This window comes from Littorina saxatilis, linkage group LG1, assembly GCF_037325665.1.
Source record: "Littorina saxatilis isolate snail1 linkage group LG1, US_GU_Lsax_2.0, whole genome shotgun sequence".
NCBI classification, from domain to species: domain Eukaryota; kingdom Metazoa; phylum Mollusca; class Gastropoda; order Littorinimorpha; family Littorinidae; genus Littorina; species Littorina saxatilis.
Genome location: NC_090245.1, coordinates 85,591,516 through 85,611,731, shown reverse-complemented (window position 1 = coordinate 85,611,731; position 20,216 = coordinate 85,591,516). Strand labels below are relative to the sequence as shown.

At 41.8% G+C, this 20,216-nt stretch overlaps 3 protein-coding genes across 3 annotated transcripts in view; 1 reads left to right on the top strand and 2 right to left on the bottom strand.

The window, feature by feature from the left end:
- LOC138982448 (F-box only protein 22-like) overlaps positions 1-8,428 on the bottom strand; it is a 30,261-nt gene extending 21,833 nt beyond the window's left edge. The window contains exons 1-3 of the mRNA XM_070355744.1: positions 7,618-8,428; positions 2,547-2,694; positions 146-326 (exon numbers count right to left, since the gene is read on the bottom strand). Coding sequence (XP_070211845.1) covers positions 146-326; positions 2,547-2,694; positions 7,618-7,736 — 448 coding nt within the window. The 5' untranslated portion in view covers positions 7,737-8,428. The remainder of the gene's footprint in view (positions 1-145; positions 327-2,546; positions 2,695-7,617) is intronic.
- Positions 8,429-9,873: 1,445 nt separating this feature from the next.
- LOC138982467 (iron-sulfur cluster co-chaperone protein HscB-like) lies at positions 9,874-14,685 on the bottom strand. The gene is made up of 2 exons (XM_070355765.1): positions 13,848-14,685; positions 9,874-11,582 (listed from the first exon to the last, which is right to left on the bottom strand). The coding sequence occupies exons 1-2, from the start codon at positions 14,445-14,447 to the stop codon at positions 11,211-11,213; spliced, it is 972 nt and encodes a 323-aa protein (XP_070211866.1). The 5' UTR covers positions 14,448-14,685; the 3' UTR covers positions 9,874-11,210.
- Positions 14,659-20,098, top strand: LOC138982483 (U6 snRNA-associated Sm-like protein LSm6). Its single transcript, XM_070355790.1, has 4 exons — positions 14,659-14,717; positions 14,869-14,977; positions 18,219-18,332; positions 19,215-20,098. Exons 2-4 carry the CDS (start codon positions 14,887-14,889, stop codon positions 19,247-19,249), a joined length of 240 nt encoding a protein of 79 aa, XP_070211891.1. The 5' UTR covers positions 14,659-14,717; positions 14,869-14,886; the 3' UTR covers positions 19,250-20,098.
- The last annotated feature ends 118 nt before the right edge of the window (positions 20,099-20,216 follow it).

Genomic DNA, 20,216 nt, shown 5'->3' with positions numbered 1-20,216 from the left:
TTCTTCCCTTCATGTAAACCATCTTTTTCAACAGTTAAAAAAATGTGCTAATTCCTACAGAAACATCCGAAACCAAAAAGAAATGAAGAGCTGCATCATTTACATGGAAGGACTGCATGCGCATTTAAAAAATTAAATCAATTACCGACAATTCCACTTGTGATGCTCCATAAGACCCTGCACTCTGGAGGCAAGTTGGCGTAAAGGTTCAAATCCTTTTCTTTCTTAGCTCTCTTTCCTGCACGTTTCCCTCGTTTCTGCATGCACTCGTCCCAAAGATCTCCCGTCAGAAAGAGCAGCACGGCTGTAGGTCTGAAAGACAGGTTCTGAAAAAAGAAAATTCTTACAAGTAACATTATATCACTGTGCCATCACCATGTCTTGTCATGAAAAGCTGCTAAACATTATACTAAACATATTAATAAATTCTTTGAGGAAATTAGGGTTCCAAGTTGCAAAGTATTAAAATGACCGTCATTCAAATTTAGCAAAACAATTATTGCACCCATTTTCGTTCCCGAACTAAAACATTCACTCCCGTATCATTTCATTCTAACTTTCTATGCCATTAAAGGCACTCAACTCGGCTGCCTGGTACACTTTTCGGATCAAAGATTTATGTTATATGGGTCACTTGACCGCCGCCCAAATACGGGTACCCCCAATCAGTAGGAATAGCATAAAACAAAAAACACACAAGATAGTGAAACAAAACAACATGTTCAGGATAGATTATTGATTTGACATTCTCCTCGTATGTAAAATTTACCACGTTTTTATCCCAGCGAAGCTGGAGGTATCCCACGAACCTATACAGTAATCGACTTGAAAATTTTTCATTCCGATAATAAATAATAAAGAAGGATTCTTTGTGCCCGGCTACGGGCTACAGTTGAAGATGGAAGTTCACCAAAAATTGGGACCATACTAACAAAAATACGGTGGGTGCATTTTTTGAGCAAACGCCACCCAAGGCCGCTTTGGACGGGTAGAAATTCCGTAGTTTCCAAGTCTATGGATAAAGCTCGCGTAAGAAGATTACGTCACGGTCGAAAGTCTTTGACGTCAATTAATGCATCATGACATCATGCCTCCCTGTAGTCTTTTTCTCTCGTGCGGTGTGTGTGTGTGTGTTCATTTTGTGCACATGTGTTAGTGTTACTGTTTGTGTGTGTGTGTGTGTGTGTGTGTGTGCGCGCATGAGTCTGTACTCGTGTGTGTGTGTGTAAGAAAGAGAGAGAGAGAGGGAGAGAGAGTGTGTGTGTGAATGTGCGTGAGTTTGTGTGTATGTTTGTGTGTGTATGAGTGTGTATGTGTTTGTTTGTAAAGGTGTGTGTCTGTCTGTCTGTCTATGAGCGTATTTGTTTGTTTGTTTGCTTAACTCCCAGCCGACCACGAAGGGCCATATCAGGGCGGTGCTGCTTTGACATAATAACGTGCGCCACACACAAGACAGAAGTCGCAGCACAGGCTTCATGTCTCACCCAGTCACATTATTCTGACACCGGACCAACCAATCCTAGCACCAACCCCATAATGCCAGACGCCAGGCGGAGCAGCCACTAGATTGCCAATTTTAAAGTCTTAGGTATGACCCGGCCGGGGTTCAAACCCACAACCTCCCGATCACGGGGCGGACGCCTCACACCTAGGCCAACCGTGAGTGTGTGTTTTGTGTGTATGAGATTTGTGTGAGTCAATGTGTGTGTGTGTGGGTGTGTGTGTGTGTGTGTGTCACGTGTGTGCGAGCGTGCATGCGTGCATATGTACATATGTGTGTGTGTGTGTGTGTGTGTGTGGGTGGGTGTCTGTTTGTATAAGAGAGAGAGAGAGAGAGTGGGTGGACGTGTGCATGTGCGTAAGTGTATGTATGTGTGGTTTGTTTGTAAAGGTGTGTATGTCCGTCTGTCTATATGTGCGTATGGGGGGGGGTGTTTTGTGTGTATGAAGTGTGTGTGAGAGAGTGAGTGAGTGCGTGTGAGTGAGTGTGTTTGTGTGTACGTGTGTAACTTGGGGGTGTGTGTGTGTGTGTGCCATGGTGTGTGTGTGTGTGTGTGTTCGTGTGTGTGTGTGTTTGAGAGAGAGAGAGAGTAAGAGAGAGGTTTGTCTTTCGCTGGGGTATGCAGTGCTTTGGCGTTGCACTTCTACTTAATTGTTATTATTTTTTTAAATACCCTTATTTGGGTAGCGGTCACATATGACCCCTGTAAAAGAAATCTTTGATTTGAAAAGTGTGCCAGATAGTTAAATTGAGTGCCCTTAATGGCATAAAAATGGTAAATGAAATGACACAGGAATGAATGTTTTGGTTGGGTCACGAAAATGGGTGCAATGACTTTTTTGCTAAGTTAAGTTCACTGGTAATACCACTTTAAAAGTAAAAAACGCATAAAAAGAACGTACACACATAGTCATAGCCATAGCAGCTGCTCTTCCTGTTTGAAGCCTGGCTGCTCTATCCCATGCCCCCCCCCCCCCCCACAACCCCAACCAGCCCTCCACCCTGGATGACCCTGGATGACTCAGGTGATTAAAAAATTGCATACCTTCAAGAACTCCTGAATCTTGGTCCAGATATTCGAGGGGTCAGACTCAGTGGCACCAACACAGTTCTCTTCATCAAACAGCTGCCAGGAGTACTGACGCCGCTGTCGCAGAACAATGCCCGCTTCATCTCTCCACAGTTTGCATACCCTTTGGTCAATAGATAAAAGAAAGAAAAAAGAGTTTAAGATGTATTAAGAAGGAGATGTATATAGAAAGAGCAAGACTGCCAACTCCTATATATTGGTAATTTAACCCACCTACTGGGCTAGCAGAGTTATCTTTTGGTCTTCTACCAGATTAACAGCTCTGAATACATGACTGTCCAGCCACAGTTTAAGCATATTTTCAGACTCTCGTGATCCTTTTGCCGCTCTTTCAAAATTTACAATCAGAAAAATCCTCCGAAGGGGATATATTAATTGTGGTTTATTTTGACAAGTGCGACACCCAGAACCGACTCCACCAGGGCGACATCCACTAGCGTAACATTCCACGGGCACGATATCCCACTGGAACAAGATCCACTAGCATGACATCCCACAGGCACGTGTGCACTAGCACAACGACTTCCACGGGTACGACAACCATTAGCACAACATTCCTTGGTAGACACTTCTACTAGCGTGACATATCCCACTAGCAGGACAACCACGGAGGGTCATTTGACCACTTAAAGCCCCAGTCAGTCTGTCTCAAATGGTTTACAGAACCATTTAAATCTTCTCATGAACAAAGCACTTCTAACCTTGTGGAACACACTTGCAATAGCATTCAATAGCATTAGATGAAACAGACCGGTTGAATGGCTATTTAGCTCGCGTACACCATACACCAGATTTCGTGGTTTATCTAACCCCTGAGCCATCGTGAACCCGTGTGATCCACTTTCTTTATTTCTCACAATTTAGTCTTCAGTTTGTGATTTGAATGCAACTATAGCTGTATCTGCAATAGCATGTTATTGTGTACCTCTGAATCTAAAATGCAACAAACGGCTGCGAGTCACACAAACCTATCGGTGGCGGTTGGCTTCAAAGGAGCAAGCGCTATACTGAAAATTTGTCAGGTAAACACAACCTTGCGTGAACTGAATTAAGAATGTTTGTGTTACAAGCTGTCAATTTATTATTTAGATTTTAAAAGTTAGTTCTAGCGCCTAAACGAGGCGTCCGATTGTGGTACTAGACAATCCGGCTGGCCACGCAAAACGTAATTCTTTGAAAAATGCTCGCTCTTCATGGAGCGGTGAGTGTTTAAACGAAAGGGTGTTTGTACTGTGTGTAAAAGCCTGACAATGTCTGTGACCAGAAACTGACGGTTTACGTGAAGCTGTGTGTGCCTTTAAGCATAGACCATTTTCCTGGACCGCCAACTAGCTCTCTCTCCGCTCTTTCTCTCTATTACGAGGTAGCGGCCTCTCGCACCATAGACCATTTATCCTGGACCGCCAACTAGCTCTCTCTCTGCTCTTTCTCTCCAGACCTGTTTACCCTAAACCTGAGGCAAGAGTACTTTTTCAAAAAGATAAGTGTATTTTTCAAAAAGTTGGTGTACTTTGCAAGCAAAGCCATATGGGCTAGGCAAAACGTACGCCGTGGGTGCAAACGTGTTTGTGTACGCACGTGCCAACAACTGAACAAGGTTTCCACAGCTGAAGACTCGCTGTCATAGTTATCTCCCTTCGACCGAAACCGGTATCAGTTGTACCATCCCGTAATCAGCACACCAACACCGGAAAACGTATTCTAGACTTTTTCTTATGCGTATTTTGTGCGTGTGTCGCGTATTTGCGTACTGATAATAATTTGGCGTACAAAATACGCCCAAATCGTACTGGTAAACAGGTCTGTCTCTCTATTACGAGGTAGCGGCCTCTCGCACCATAGACCATTTATCCTGGACCGCCAACTGGCTCTCTCTCCGCTCTTTCTCTCTATTACGAGGTAGCGGCCTCTCGCACCATAGACCATTTATCCTGGACCGCCAACTGGCTCTCTCTCCGCTCTTTCTCTCTATTACGAGGTAGCGGCCTCTCGCACCATAGACCATTTATCCTGGACCTCCAACTGGCTCTCTCTCTGCTCTTTCTCTCTATTACGAGGTAGCGGCCTCTCGCACCATAGACCATTTATCCTGGACCGCCAACTGGCTCTCTCTCCGCTCTTTCTCTCTATTACGAGGTAGCGGCCTCTCGCACCATAGACCATTTATCCTGGACCGCCAACTGGCTCTCTCTCCGCTCTTTCTCTCTATTACGAGGTAGCGGCCTCTCGCACCATAGACCATTTATCCTGGACCGCCAACTGGCTCTCTCTCCGCTCTTTCTCTCTATTACGAGGTAGCGGCCTCTCGCACCATAGACCATTTATCCTGGACCGCCAACTAGCTCTCTCTCCGCTCTTTCTCTCTATTACGAGGTAGCGGCCTCTCGGATTTAGGAACCTACGCTTACATGGCCTTTCAGAAATCAGGGGGATGTCATATCCGGTGTCGATTGTAAACATGGACGAAGTTGCCGAGGTAAGTTCTGAAAATGCTAAAATAAACTCAGCTAAAGTGCATATGGAACATGTTTTTCGATGAGTTTTGTTAAGTTTAGTTTGGAGTTTTGGAAAATCCAGTTCATTGTCACCTCCCATTGTCACAAATAACTGGAGCGTGCTTTCTTTTCACTGTCTTCGAATCGCTGGCCTTTCAAACCGGACGCTAAGCGCCCCTGAAAGTCGAGCGTCGTAACCTCGAAGGGTCACGTGACGAGTTAGCGGTCCAGGTTATTTGGTCTATGCTTCAAAGCTGTGGTCTATTTATGACTTTCCAGGGCTAAGAGGTTGAAAAATAGGGATACAATCATGTACAGAATTCTGTACAGCAAACGCTACCCGAAACCCCACCTATATGGCGTGTATGACCTTGAGAGCTTCAGTCAACGCTTGAATTTTGCAGTGGTAACATCCGGTTTGCTCTCTCAGAGCTGAGCATATTTGGCAAGAAGGATCGAGCAGAAAAAATAAACGACTTGGCAGGGATTCGAACTCGAAGGCCTCGAAATGTCGGGGCCGATGTCTTAACTGCTAGGCCACTTCACCAGTGTTGTCAAAGATAATAAAAAAATGATAATTTTATATCATTCTACACTTGAATTACCATTCATGCGTTGCAAAAACGTCAAAATTGCCATTAAAATTTGCCTTTATTTGCAAACATGTTTCACGGCATCGCAGTACATGTTTACACCGTCATGCCACACGACATTCGCGCCATGCTAATAGCTGCGATATCTCTATATTTACAACATGCAAGAAAAATGACAACAACAGTAATTGAATCTCTCCAAACCTCTGTGGAGTTGAAAATAGACATCTAAAAAATAGTTATACATACATGTATTCACTTCTGAACAATGGGCGGATAGAGATATAAATCATGCTGCTTCAAGAATAACATAACATGAATTTATATCAATGTTTTTTCTTCTTTTTCTCAATTGGCGCAGTAGCCTAGTGGTTAGGACATGAGACACGAAGTCTCGAGGTCGAGAGTTTGAATCTTCGCCGGGGCGTTTATTTTTTCCCCTTGATCTCTCTTGAAGATAAAATATGATCAGTCTTGAGAGAGCAAACCGGATGTTATCCCTGCAAAATTCAAGCGTTGACTGAAGCTCTCAAGGTCATACACGCCGTATAGGTGGGGTTTCGGGTAGCGTTTGCTGTACAGAATTCTGTACATGATTGTATCCCTATTTTTCAACCTCGTAGCCCCGGAAAGTCATAAATAGACCACAGCTTTAAGTTACTTTCACGAAGCATGCATGCCTCTGTGTGTTTGAGTGATCATGTGTGAGTGTGTGTGTGGGGGGGGGGGGGGGGGGGTGTGTTACTTGTACTTGTGCGACGATTTAGGTTAAAAACCTGTACGCCGATCCACAAAAGTAAGCTGCATACGCGGGGGGGCTAGTAGCAGCTTGGTGTGTAGACACTTGATGCATCTTTCCAGTGGCTGTCCAGTCGTGCTTTAAAGCAGTTAACGCTATCAGCTGTCACAACATTGTCGGGCAGGGTGTTCCAGTCTAAGACAACTCTGTCTGCGAAGAAGGCACTCCTTACTTTTGACTTGGCAAAGTTTTTAAACAGTTTAAAACTGTTTCCTCTCATGTCCCTTTCAGTGGGTGGGGGTCTGGGTAGATTGGGTTTCTGGGTAATGTATATACCTTTGAGGTATTTAAAAGTGTCAATCATATCACCCCTGCGCCGACGATGCTGGAGACAAGGAATTCCCAGGATCCTATGCCTTTCTGAGTATGACAGTTCCTTCAGACTTCCAATCATCCTTGTTGCCCTTCTCTGGACATTCTCTAGGTCTTTGCAGAGCCCTTTAGCCTGTGGATTCCAGACTGAGTGACCATATTCTAGAATGGGCCTGACCAAGCTTTTGTACAGCTGTACGAAGGTTTCCTTGTCCAAGTTCTGAAAGGTCCTTCTAATTACTCCAAGTACTCTATTTGCCTTTGACACTGATGTTGTAATGTGTTCCTTGAAAGACAGTTTGTCGTCAATGTGCACACCTAGATCTTTCTCTAGCGTCGTTTCAGATAGGTCATGCTGTACTCCATCTGCTGAGTTTGTCATGTGGTATTTTGCGTCCGATTTCTTTGGACCTATTTTCATGGTGTGACATTTCTGGGGGTGGAAGGACAAGAGCCATGTCTCTGACCATTCCTGGAGTCTGTCCAAGTCATCTTGGATTGAGTTTGTGAGTTCGGTTGAGTCACTTCTTGCGTAGAGCTTGGTGTCATCAGCGAAAAGCTTCACACTGTTGTTCACCACTCGTGGCAGGTCATTGATGTACATGACAAACAAAACTGGGCCCAGTGTTCTGTCCAAACCAAAATGTTAGACGCCAAAACTAACAAGTTCACGCACGCACACACACACACACACACTGAAACACACACACACACACACTCAAACACACATGTATGTTATTGTTAGCAAAATTATAAAGCTCGGGGGAAAACCCGGAAGAACAGACAAAGACAGGAATGTTAGGTCTGTCTCTGCAATCCATACTAACCTTGCTGCGTTGCAAATATGCTTTGCTGGTAAAAACTGAAAAGCTTTCTTCACAATCTGCGGAAACATCAGCACATTAGTGCTTCCATCAATTTGCTCTGTCTGTTCCATTTCTGCCATGTTTTTGTTTTGCTAATGAGAGTGGCCTCCCTTGCACCGTTCTCTGAGGTCGTGGATCCTACTCACAGGCACCCGAATCTTCTCTGCTCTCAGCACAGCGGTGATTTCCAGTTAAATTTTGTTACCTGAAGTTGTGTGTGTATATGTGTCTTGAGGATGTCTTTTCAAGCATGTTCATTGTAACCATGCATGCATGCTTTATTTCTCAGACTATTTCTGGGTTTTTTGTTCTTGTTGATTGTGCTTAATCTTATTGCTATGTTAGTTTAGGTTGCATTTCTGTGTGGTTTTTATGTTTCTTGTATTAAAATTGTAAAGCGCGTGGCCATGTAGCTGTAATCAAGACTTGCGCTATAGAAAAGTGATTTATTATTATTATTATTATATCCCCAGACAATTTTTCCTTTTTCCATAAATGTCTTTGATGACATCTTACCCGGCTTTCAGTGAAAGTTGAGGTGGCACTGTCACACCTTCATTTTTTTAACAAATTGATGAAATTTGGGTCCAGCAATCTTTGACTGCGCATGGAGTATGCGCCTGTATCCGCTGAAATCAATAAGTAGGAGTCCTAACACTATCATCGCATACCACTGATGGCACATTGGTGGCAAAGCTACAGAACCAAGAAAAATTTCTTGAAGGGAATGCACTTGTGAAATGATGCAGCCATTTTTTTCATTGAATTCTCTGCTTCAGTATCCTCATTGACATTGCACCCCACAACTTCTGTCCTATCTTTTAGCATTACATTTTTTTTTCTTTTCTTTTTTCTTTCTTACACTATTTTAAGTTTTCACTGTATGCTTTCCAATAAACTGGGATTGAGAGGGACCCCAGGGCATATGTATATATATTATGTTATATGTATTTTTGTATACATGTGTATGTGTGCAATTGTTTGTGTGTGTCTGTGCAAAGATTCCCATAAAACTACTGGACAAATGATTATGAAACTTTGTACATACAGTCGTCTCCGCTTAGCTCGTCCCTCTCGGGACCGAAAAATTCGCGACGAGCTAACCGGCCGACGAGCTAAGCAGCGGACGAGGTAAACGGAGTCCAATTTCCCTGGGGGATATGCTGCGACGAGCTATCCGGCGAATTCGTCCAGACCAATATTAAAAGCACATAAACACTTGTAAACGGGTGTATCAGGTTCTGAGATAACTATCAATCTAGTAGATCATCCTCGAATAGCCCTTTGTTCACAACATGACATTTTACCGTGTCTACAAACCAGAAGTAATCCTTTCATCACCATGGAGTAGGAGCTATGATGTGCAATGGTCAAATGACGAATTTCTGTTCATAGACTCGGTAAGATGTTGATAGAGTTTATATTCGTTTCGCATATTGGGTTTGTAACATGTGTTACTATGAAAATAACAGAGAGATAGGCAGAAGAGAGAGAGAGAGAGAGAGAGAGAGAGAGAGAGAGAGAGAGAGAGAGAGAGAGAGAGAGAGAGAGAGAGATGTAAACCATGAAACAGAAAGCACATTTCTTGGGATTTTTTTTTTAAATCCAAAAATAAGCAGTCCAATGAGAAGAATTTTAAATGAAAAACCAAGTAAACACGGCGCCAGAAAAAAGTTAAACACACACAAACACACACGCAAAAAAAGCACTAACTCATTTGCGTGCTTACATACACACACACACAAAACACACACACACCATTTTCAAAAACATGCACATCAACAAAAAATCTGCGCAACAAAACCATAACAAACAAACAAAAAACTAAAACAAAAAAACAACAACAAAATGGAAGAAACTAAAAACTACGATCCAGCCGACTTGACTGACTTTGTCTTTTTCGGTGATCTGAGCTAATTGGTATGCACACACACACACACACACATGAACACACATACATGTACATGTACACACTCCCACTGTGTCCATACTTTCCTGTACATTAAGACGCTTATGCTTTCCGAATGTGTCTATACTTTCCAACTGGGTAGACAGTTCACAGTTATGCTTTCTTGGACAGTTTCGTTTGCATCTTTTCTGCGTTGTGAGACTACCCAACGATTGGCATTTGTCTAGGACTGAGTGACAGATGGATGCCAGAAATGATTGACAGGTGTCATTGTCCAAACATTATTCTAATTAGTCATACAAAGAAAGTTTTGTGTGTACATTGTACCTACTAATAAGTGGGAGAAAATTGAAACAAAGTAGCAAAATCAGATAAACAGCGCATGTTTTCTTCTTTGACATTCAATTCGAAAAGTCTGGCAGTTTATGGAACGTTCTTTTGTTACTGTCATCCTGTCAGAAGACGTCATCGCTGACGACACAATGTCGTTATGACGAGCTATCCGGCGTAAATGACGTCACACCATGCCTTGGGACTGGAAAGTTTGGTCGAGCAAAGCGGCGGACGAGCTAACCGGCGGACGAGCTAACCAGCTTAATTTTACAGATACAAAGAAGGACGTCAGCCCGGGGAAAAAATATGGCGACGAGCTAAACGGCGGACGAGCTAAGCGGGGTCGAGCTAAGTGGAGTCGAGTGTATATATATATGCGAGACCCAGATGTTTTTCACATAAAAGTGTTTCATGTCATTTTTGCCCATTTGCAAAGGTTGAGGCCATGCCAACTGCCACAGCCACTTGTGCATTTCTGAATCAATGTCTGTTGACTGATGATGAGCTCTGATGACACAATAAAGAATTTAATTTCAGACACACACACGCAGAGATCTACAAACACATAAACGCCACGCGAATAGTAATTAACATAATTTCACAAAACATGTCAGTGCACACTATAGTATTTTATTTTTTTTTAAATGCACAGGTCACATGTTACAAACTCAAAATTCTGATAGCTTTAGCTGCTTATATAAGCTGTTTCAAAGTACATGTACCACACAGATATATGCAGCAATTTTAGGTTTCACCTCAAAATAAATACTGCACTATGACTATGCTTTAGCAACGTTGAATTTTTTTTGTTTTGTTCAAGTGTCTTTACTAGACTGTATAGATGTTTATATGAGTATTCCAAAAGAAGATTTAAAATGCCAGAGCGGATATATCCTATTTGTATCTGTGGTGTACCGTTTGAGACATAACCTAAGTGATAAATGTAACTGAGAAACCAACATCCTTGCTGGGGATTTTAGCAACTTTTTCAGCGGTAAAGTGGGGTTGGGTGTATGGAAGTGGGTATTGTTCTTCCTGGTTATTGCAGGGTTTAGTTCATAGTCAACAGTTCAATCCTTGCAGATCTCCTCCACACTGTAGAGCATGTACAGAAATCCCCAATAATGCTTTCAGATGTGTTTGTTCTTGATGTAGCCTGAATAGTGTTTCCACATGAAAATATATGCATATGTTGTACTGAATACATGTACCAGTATGTACACAGTGAGAACTGGATTCCCTGTGGACAATGTAAAACAAAAGTTACTTCTTGGATTCACAAAAACAAATCTGTTTTCAGAGTGACAAAAGTTTACATTCGGTCCCTGTAAAAAGTCTTCACTTTGGCTTCAACATTGACATAGTACCTCATCTTGACAGCAATGTCTCTAGCTTTTTTAAAGTCTTCTGCTGTGAAGGCGCTCGACAACTGTTTCACATTCTCCTGAATCTTCGATGAGATTTCAGATTCAATCTCCTGAATTTCTTCAGATGAGGCCTCCCCTATGCGTTCATTGAGCTCCAGGACTTCCATGAGAAATTCAGGATTTATGTCATTGTTGTCCTCCTCAATGGTATAGCCATGTATTTCAAGGAGGTAGAGAGCACGGGTCAAGGGTTTCAGCAGTGTGAAGTAGGCTTTGTTCAGCAAGGAGGACTGCTGCTCTGCAAGTGACTGCTCTGTCTGCAACAGAAAAATGATGAAGATATTAGAACTAGAGAGTTTCACTTTCAGTATTATGCATAAAATCTACCTTCATCGTAATAACAGTAAAGTAGTCCAGTTAATACTTCTTTCATTCTACATTTTGAATTCAACTTGGTCCAAAAATTATTGCAACAATTTTCGCACGCTCAGAAAAGCGTTAAACCACAATTCATTTTTAATTGAACTTTATATGCTGCAAAAAAGGTAATTATGTCTACTGTTCATATCATTTGTTCGATCGGTGGTACTTTGTATCGGCATCCCGTGGCAGCCTGTCAAACAAGGTCACCCCTAAAATTGACCTGACAAAAACCAATGCCCCGTATTTTAAAATCTGCAAAAAATCAGAATGTGCACTCACCAAACACTTCTGACTACCATTAGAAAAGCCATTCAATTTCCTGTTCAGAGCATTTTGTTTCATGTAGTGTGTACCTTACGTCTTTAGTATTTGTGTAGCCTTTTGTCAAAGGCGGTAGGTGTCAACCGTTTCAGAGGCCAAAAAAGGCACGTTTTGCGGCCATTTTTGAGGGGGTCCTCCACTGAGAGAGCCAAATCTGCTTAAGTTTCCAATGAATTGCTTTGAACATTTCAGAAGTTATGACCAATAGGCTGACCAGAATGTGTGTGGATTTGTGTATATCAAACGTGTCGTATTACGTAACTTTTCCAAAAGATCTAAACAAATATTCTTATTAATTCAGGGTTTAAGGACAAAAAATCGTGACTTTGCATGCGAAGCAAAAAAAGGTTGAGGCAAATGGTGCCAAAGTTTCAGGCACATCTGAGTGCTGGTTTACATTTGCTGAAGATGGGAACGCACAAGAAAAATTATGGATGATCGTCTTTTTTACAGCATACAGTCGCCGTAATAATATCAGTCCTAGGCATGTGCTGAGGATATTTTTAGCCAGAGCGCTGTGCTGATTTGATAGTTATAAGAGTCTGCGGCGGGCGCGCGGTAGTGTGTGTGAGTGTATGTATGTGAGTGTATGTGTGTTAGAGACAGTGAAACGGAGTTAGAGAGAGAGAGAGAGAGAGAGGGGGGAGAGAGAAAGAAAGAGAGAGAGTGTGTGTGTTTGTCCCCCTCACTCTATTTCTGTTTCTATCTCGTGCGCATACGCCTCATCTCTCTTTCTCTCTCATTGTAGCTTTCTCACTTCCTCTGACTCTCTTTTTCATATCTCTCTCTCTCTCTCTCTCTCTCTGCAGACTGTTCGTGTGTGTCTGTTCCTTACACACACACACACACACACACACACACACTCACACACCGGCGCACACACACACACATACACAAACACATGCACGCACGCACACACACATACACACGTTTACTTACACACATGTATACATTCACGCAAGGATACATGCACGCCCACATTCACACCAACACACACCGACACGCACACACACATGTATACAAAGACACACACTCTGTCTGTCTGTCTGTCTCTCTCTTTCACTCGTTCTCTCTAACAGTAACACACACAATAAAATAAAAAATGACGCATAAACACACACACACACTACCGCACAATCATTAAATCACCAAAGCGTGTATCGCACGGACCACAGTGCTCCGGCTAAAAATAACCACAGCCAAGCACAGGCCTAGAACTGTTGGTCTCTCCAGCTGCTGTTAATACGGTACCATTGACGGAGATAGATAATTTTTCTTGCGTGTTCCCATCCCCAGCAAATGTAAACCAGCACTCAGATCTGCCTGAAACTTTGGCACCATTTGACCCAACCATTTTTTGCTTCGCCTGAATTAATAAGAATATTTGAGCGTGCAAAAATTGTTGCAATAATTTTTTGGCCAAGTTTATTTTTGAAAATGTCATCCTAACTGAGTACAGTGCTCATGTGCAACATATTTGAACTACACAGTCCGGATGTTGTGGTTCGTGAACGACCCAAATGGAATAGACCCTATCGGTATTCCAAGCTCTCGTGATCTCTCGCAAACTTCAGAGCATAGCAAAGCATGCGGTACAGCGATCTCATGCGAGCTGCACAAGCCAAAGTTCGCGTGATGTTCAAAGCATAACAAAGAGCGTGTCTCACGAGAGCTGCTCAGATACCGAAAAGGTCTATAAAAGAATGCATTTTACGGTGTTTATCCATATGGCGTGGGTCATGTACAACCCATACTCTGCAAAGAGGCGGTAAAGAATTTATCCCTATTTGGATGGCGTGGGTCGTGTCCGGTGAAGGTTAAAAAGTCTCTGCACGCACCTCAGACTTCTGACTGAATCTATCCGGGTGTAACTTTTTCTGAAGATCTTTGTACATTTCCCCAAGCTTCTTCAGATCCACATCAAAGCTCTCGTCAATGTTGAACAATGTAAAGAAGGTCAGTTGATCTGCTGGAGACTGCACGATTCCACAGGTACAGAAGAATAGTTCCTTCATTGGATCTGTTTCTGTTCCACACTTCCAACATTTCCTTGTGCTTGCTGCTGACTCTTCGTGCTGCCAAAAAGGTGTGGTGTATAGTGCTCGTTCTGGCAACACAGAATAAGGTCGAAAGACGCCCAGAGTTCGAGCATTCATTGCAGACGAAATCTGATCGGAGAGCAGACGATTTTGTAACAGTTTGATTGACCTTCCAATGGTTGGCTGATTTACCGGGTAATGAGGTCGTGCTATTTTAGCAAGAGAAGGAGTTGGCTCTTGTATCGAAATATGACACGATCTGTTAGTTTGCCGTTGGCTTTTAAAAGTTATTCTATTGCTAGAAACAACTTTCGAACTCCCTGTCCGAAGCACCTTGATGGACGCCGCCATGTTGAAAGTAAGATGATCATGTGACTTTCTAAAAAAAAGGTGGATCATGTCAAACGCAGAACCGAGACGTTTAAAAGCAGACGAGAAAATGATCACAATTTTTTTTATCACACATAACTGTTATGAAGAAATGAAATTAATTGAACTTCAACCCAGAAGCGAGCTAAGGCACAGTAAGATTAGTTTTTAAAAAACATTGCATTGCACTCAGTGGTTCATCCACTGGTTTCTAGTTAAGAAATCCAATCCAATAATACTCATTTCCGGTCGACGACTTCCGTTGCACACAGACGAATATTGCAAAGCGCAAGTTTCAAGGTATGGTAAAGAAACCCACTGTTTACTACATTTTCCAAACGTTACCACGTTTGACATCACCAACAACATAATGTGTTACATTAAGGGATATTATTACTTGTGCTTGGGAATAGCGTGTTCACGTTTTAAATTTATTTTGTCTTGTTTTCAGCGTAAAAAAAGCGACAAGATGAGCAAGAAACAGACGCCAAGTGACTTTCTCAAGCTGATCATCGGTAGGCCAGTGATGGTTAAGCTCAACTCAGGGGTTGATTATCGAGGTAAGGAGCACTTTTACTTGGGTAATCTTGAACTTTAGCGTGTTAAATTCATAGCTCAGAATCCAGTGACATTCTTGACTTATTTTTGATACAAGTCCATGTAACTGTAAGCAAGCCAAAGAACATTTGTCCTGAAATTGATTGACGGATTGAGCTCCAAACTTAAGCATAATTAATTAATTTGGTTGTTCAATCGACGAAAATGGCGTACGTTGTCAACCATGGGACATCATTTACACGAAAGAGTTGTCTCCCTTGTCTGCTCATACGGATAATTCCTTCTTTGACCCATGTAAACGAAATGGCTGTGGCTATCCAGGTTTCCCAATTGCTTCGTTTCCGGCCGATTTATGTGGAGCACGCGATGCGCACAAAAAATATTGGCCGTCTAGAAGTGTCGTCTGCGCACTGATCGCGGCAGCGCCCGCGGCTTTCTTGACCGCCAAGGACGACCGCGCACGTTGTGATACGTCATTCGTTAGACCTCAATATCCACGGGTCCGTGTCTCTAGACTCGATGCTATATCCACGGTACTGATGTCATCGTACTCAAGGGACGCTACTCTCGCCTTATATTTTCCTGCTTTCGGTTGGGCACTTCAGTTCACACTGACTTCAGCTGTCAAATTTTAAAAGTCAAAATTCCCTTTTATTTTTAAATAACGACTCCGATCCAAAGTTCGATCAGCAGCACTTTGAGGGGGAGGAGAGGGGAGTTTATGTGATAAAATGTAAACAAAGCCGGCTGCCGTTGTGACCGGCATTTTTGTTGCAATCTCAGCTCTATCAACGAAATGCTTTGAAGAAAAGAAGAGTAGAGGAAAAGAAAAGAAAGTTAAGAGGGGGGAAAAATAAGTGAACAAATTTATTTCAACAAAAATAAAATTAAGACTAAGGCTAGGCTCGAACCGGAGGTCTCATGGACTGTTTGGCAAATCACTATCGACTGAGCTACGGAGACAACGTGTCCGTTTAAGGAAAAATAGGAATCTATAGTTTGTGCGATACTCCTGATGACTGCTATCGATCTCGGCAAACTTATCGAAAGTTGCACATCAATGCACTCCTGTAAGGCTTTCAGTTTAGTTTGCAGGTTGTCAAAAGAGGGGTAAAAACAAAATGGCGCTTGATAAGAGTGCCAACGTGAGGTTTTTCGTGCGACGATGACGTCAGTAACGTGGATATAGCCTGGGGACTAGAGACACGGACCCGTGGATATAGCCACAACCAAACGAAATGCATTCGTACAGTTCATCGGAGTTCATTCCGTAACTTCAAAGGGATCTAAAATGACTTGTTTTGATTACAAGTGCAGGTTCTACAAATTTGGAGACTTAAATGCAGAGCTGAATTATGAGCTATGAATTACCTTTTACTTGACCCCGTGCTTGCTTCATCCGTCTGTCAACATAACAAGCTTCATGCTAGTCTTGTAATGTATGCACAAGAGAATGAGTGCAGTAAGTGATGTGTAGTGCGTTCATATTGTTTACCTGTTATACTTATAACAATAAAAGAATTTTTTTAGAATGCATGTGCTCATGGCCCCCTGAATTAATAGTAGTCGGATGTGTATGGAGAAACAGGAAAATGCAGAATCATTTGTATACTTTGTGTCTACAGTGTTCCTAAATGAGTGTGATATACAGTAATATACACATGCCTTAATAATTTTTTTAATTGTTGTTCGCACTAGCTATACACACTCGGAGTGTATACAAGATTCTGACCCCTGTATACATACAGTCCGGCAGTAACTTTCGGTCGTGAAGCGAATTTGCCATTCGACACCACTTTGCGATAGGAATGCAGAGCAGTTGATTATAAGAGTACACAAAAACGAAAACGATCTGATGCTGCACAGCCTTTGCTGTAATGTAAATGACATTCTCTGGGTGTACATTAAAGACCAGACACTGAACTGTATCAACACTCGGAGCGTCATTGGACGCCATTTTGCGAAGGAACGCTTCACTTTCGATTCATGGTATCAAAGTACGCTGTGGACAAACACGGACAAAAACAAACACACACACAAAACTGGTGCTACTACACGGCAGTTTGTTGTCGGAGTTTGGAACACACTTGGAGTGTGTATCGACCTAGAAATGGTTGTATACCATGTGAGTGTACATTATTGCCAGCCCTGTATACACTCCGAAAAAGAGATGGCAGAAGTCAATACCTCACTAATTTTTCATTGGCTACTTCCTAACGACTTGTAAGGGCATTTCATTGGCTTAGAGTTGTAACAGAGCTTTTCGTTGTCAGAGTGTATGCAGACCTATCGATTCTGTATACACTCGGAGTGTACTTTTGCCCTTGTTGTTTTTCAACTTTAACATCTCCTGACCAAAGGTACTACTCTGTGCAGTTCTTTTATAATTTGTTTCATTTTTACATTTAGTCAAGTTTTGACTAAATGTTTTAACGTAGAGGGGGGAATCGAGACGAGGGTCGTGGTGTATGTGTGTCTGTCTGTGTGTGTGTGTAGAGCGATTCAGACTAAACTACTGGACCGATCTTTATGAAATTTGACATGAAAGTTCCTGTGTATGATATCCTCAGACGTTTTTTTCATTTTTTTGATAAATGTCTTTGATGACGTCATATCCGGCTTTTCGAGAAAGTTGAGGCGGCACTGTCACGCTCTCATTTTTCAACCAAATTGGTTGAAATTTTGGTCAAGTAATCTCCGACGAAGCCCGGACTTCGGTATTGCATTTCAGCTTGGTGGCTTAAAAATTAAAAATCTGAAAATTGTAAAAAAAATATTTTTTTTATAAAACGATCCAAATTTACGTTCATCTTATTCTCCATCATTTTCTGATTCCAAAAACATATAAATTATGGATTAAAAACAAGCTCTGAAAATTAAAAATATAAAAATTATTATCAAAATTAAATTTTCGAAATCAATTTAAAAACACTTTCATCTTATTCCTTGTCGGTTCCTGATTCCAAAAACATATAGATATGATATGTTTGGATTAAAAACACGCTCAGAAAGTTAAAACGAAGAGAGGTACAGAAAAGCGTGCTATCCTTCTCAGCGCAACTACTACCCCGCTCTTCTTGTCAATTTCACTGCCTTTGCCATGAGCGGTGGACTGACGATGCTATGAGTATACGGTCTTGCTGCGTTGCATTGCGTTCAGTTTCATCCTGTGAGTTCGACAGCTACTTGACTAAATGTTGTATTTTCGCCTTACGCGACTTGTTTCTTTTTTTGTTGGCACAGGTGTTTTGGCATGTCTTGATGGGTACATGAACATTGCGTTAGAACAGACAGAGGAGTATGTGAATGGACAGCTGAAGAACAAATACGGTGATGCCTTCATCAGAGGAAACAATGGTAAGTAGAACTTCAGAAGGGAAATCCAGTTTAATTCTTCTTGTTTTCAAGTCAAATGACAGGTTTGTCACTTATGTAATAACTAATATAGATTTGTTCTGCATCAAATTTTTCTTTAAAGAAAGCTTGTAATATGAGTCTGATTAAATCAATCCTCATAGAAGCTTGTATCAGGCATGGGAATTGAAAATTGTAAAAAAAGGCTGAAAATGTATAACTGAAGACGCAAAGCGTCAAGTCAACGGTGCAAAGCGCCTAGCCTTACTAGGGGGGGTTCGGGGGCTTGTTCCCCCCGGAAAAAAATTTCTCCAAAGAACCCAGATGGTGCAATCTGGTGTCATCTGAGCTCCAAGTTTGCCATTAAATTCTGTTTTTAGAATCAGTTTTTAGTACCAATTTTTGCTTTTTTGAAGAAAAACTATATATACATGTATTATATGGTTTAAATTTGTTAAAAAATTGATCTCTTGAGACAAACAGGAAAATGTAACTTGTAACACAATCAGTGCAATCTGGTTTACTTTCAAACATAACAGTTCAAGTAACTGAGGCGGGCGGTAGCAGTGCGTGAACAAAGTATGGACAGTTTTCGCGGGCTTTTGCGCAAAGGCAAAAGTAACAGGTGCTTTTTTTGTGTGCCTCCCCCCTTTATTTTTTTCGGCAGACACTTTTGCTTTTTTGGCGGAACAAAAAAAAAATTTGGCGGACAATTCCCATGTCTGTTGTATTCTAACACATTGTGCCCTTTTTACAATCATAGCTTGTTGAAACTGTGGCAGATGAAACACTGTTCTGTGTCTGGTTACGTTTAGTTCCAGTTTCCCTGCTTACTTTACTTATTTCCGTGCCTGAGCCCTAATACCTGCTTTTTGTCCTTTTCAGTTCTGTACATCAGCACACAGAAGAGAGGACGGTGATGACAGACGCAGACAATACTGTGAATAATGGTTGATTGAGTGCCTGGTCTGAAGTGTGCAAGCTTGGAAGAAAGGTTTTTGAGGGAAGAATGACACTGGATCTACTGATCTGCTTGGGTGGTATCGCATTGTGTCATCAGTTATTTTATCGTGTTCTTGTTACCTTAATGAGGATGACTTTAGTTTTAAAAAGTGTTACCTATCATCTGTCAGAGCTCCGGTGTGCTTGGAACGCGAAAGACCAGCCTTCTTGTTTTCTGTTTGTTTGCCTCTGAAGGTCAGTAAGAATGGAAGATCCTGCTTCTTTACTGTTCTTAACATTTGAGAAAGACCCAAGGTTTCTCCTTATCTTGCGTATGTGGAGTTCTGAAAGAACATGTTATGGTCACGTTTCTTTCGTACCACTACAAATTTGGCATCAGTACTCATAATCTTCTACTAAATGGACTACTGCAAAAGGTAGAAACCTAAGGATCTCTGTGGGTGCATCAAGTCATTTGCGTACTGGCATCTACAGGTGTGACTTGTAACTTCACACCATGACGCATTTTGCTATGTGGCAACACTCGGAAGAATGAGGCAGTGCATGTAAATGTTTTGTTTCATTTCTTCAGGGTAGTACAGATAAATTTAAACTATTAAGGAGAGATAACAATGTGGCTGAGTTGCATTTGTTTGTGATGGAGCTATGTATTTTCAGTGAAATGTGATGTCACATTCTAGAGCCAAGTATTGTTTCCTTTGATTTTGTGCATCGTGTTTGAGTTTTCAGCTGTACAGTTGATTTTCTAGGAAATGATATGTGCAGTCCGATATTATGCAGGCAGAATAAACCTGGAATCTTGACAACCTGCAGTTGGTGTTATGTTTGCAAGATGTATGACGGTTTGAGTAAAAGTGTGGTTATCAACTGGCAAGTTTGTAAAATGTTCAAACCCTTCACATACATGTACGTCCAAGCTCACAA

Excerpts from the sequence above, each read along its gene's own strand:
- LOC138982467 (XM_070355765.1), bottom strand. The coding sequence starts at position 14,447 with ATGATCCACCTTTTTTTTAGAAAGTCACATGATCATCTTACTTTCAAC. Across the intron at positions 11,583-13,847 it reads GATTCAGTCAGAAGTCTGAG|ACAGAGCAGTCACTTGCAGA; the intron begins GTGCGTGCAGAG and ends TTTCTGTTGCAG.
- LOC138982483 (XM_070355790.1), top strand. The coding sequence starts at position 14,887 with ATGAGCAAGAAACAGACGCCAAGTGACTTTCTCAAGCTGATCATCGGT. Across the intron at positions 14,978-18,218 it reads CTCAGGGGTTGATTATCGAG|GTGTTTTGGCATGTCTTGAT; the intron begins GTAAGGAGCACT and ends TTGTTGGCACAG. Across the intron at positions 18,333-19,214 it reads CTTCATCAGAGGAAACAATG|TTCTGTACATCAGCACACAG; the intron begins GTAAGTAGAACT and ends TGTCCTTTTCAG.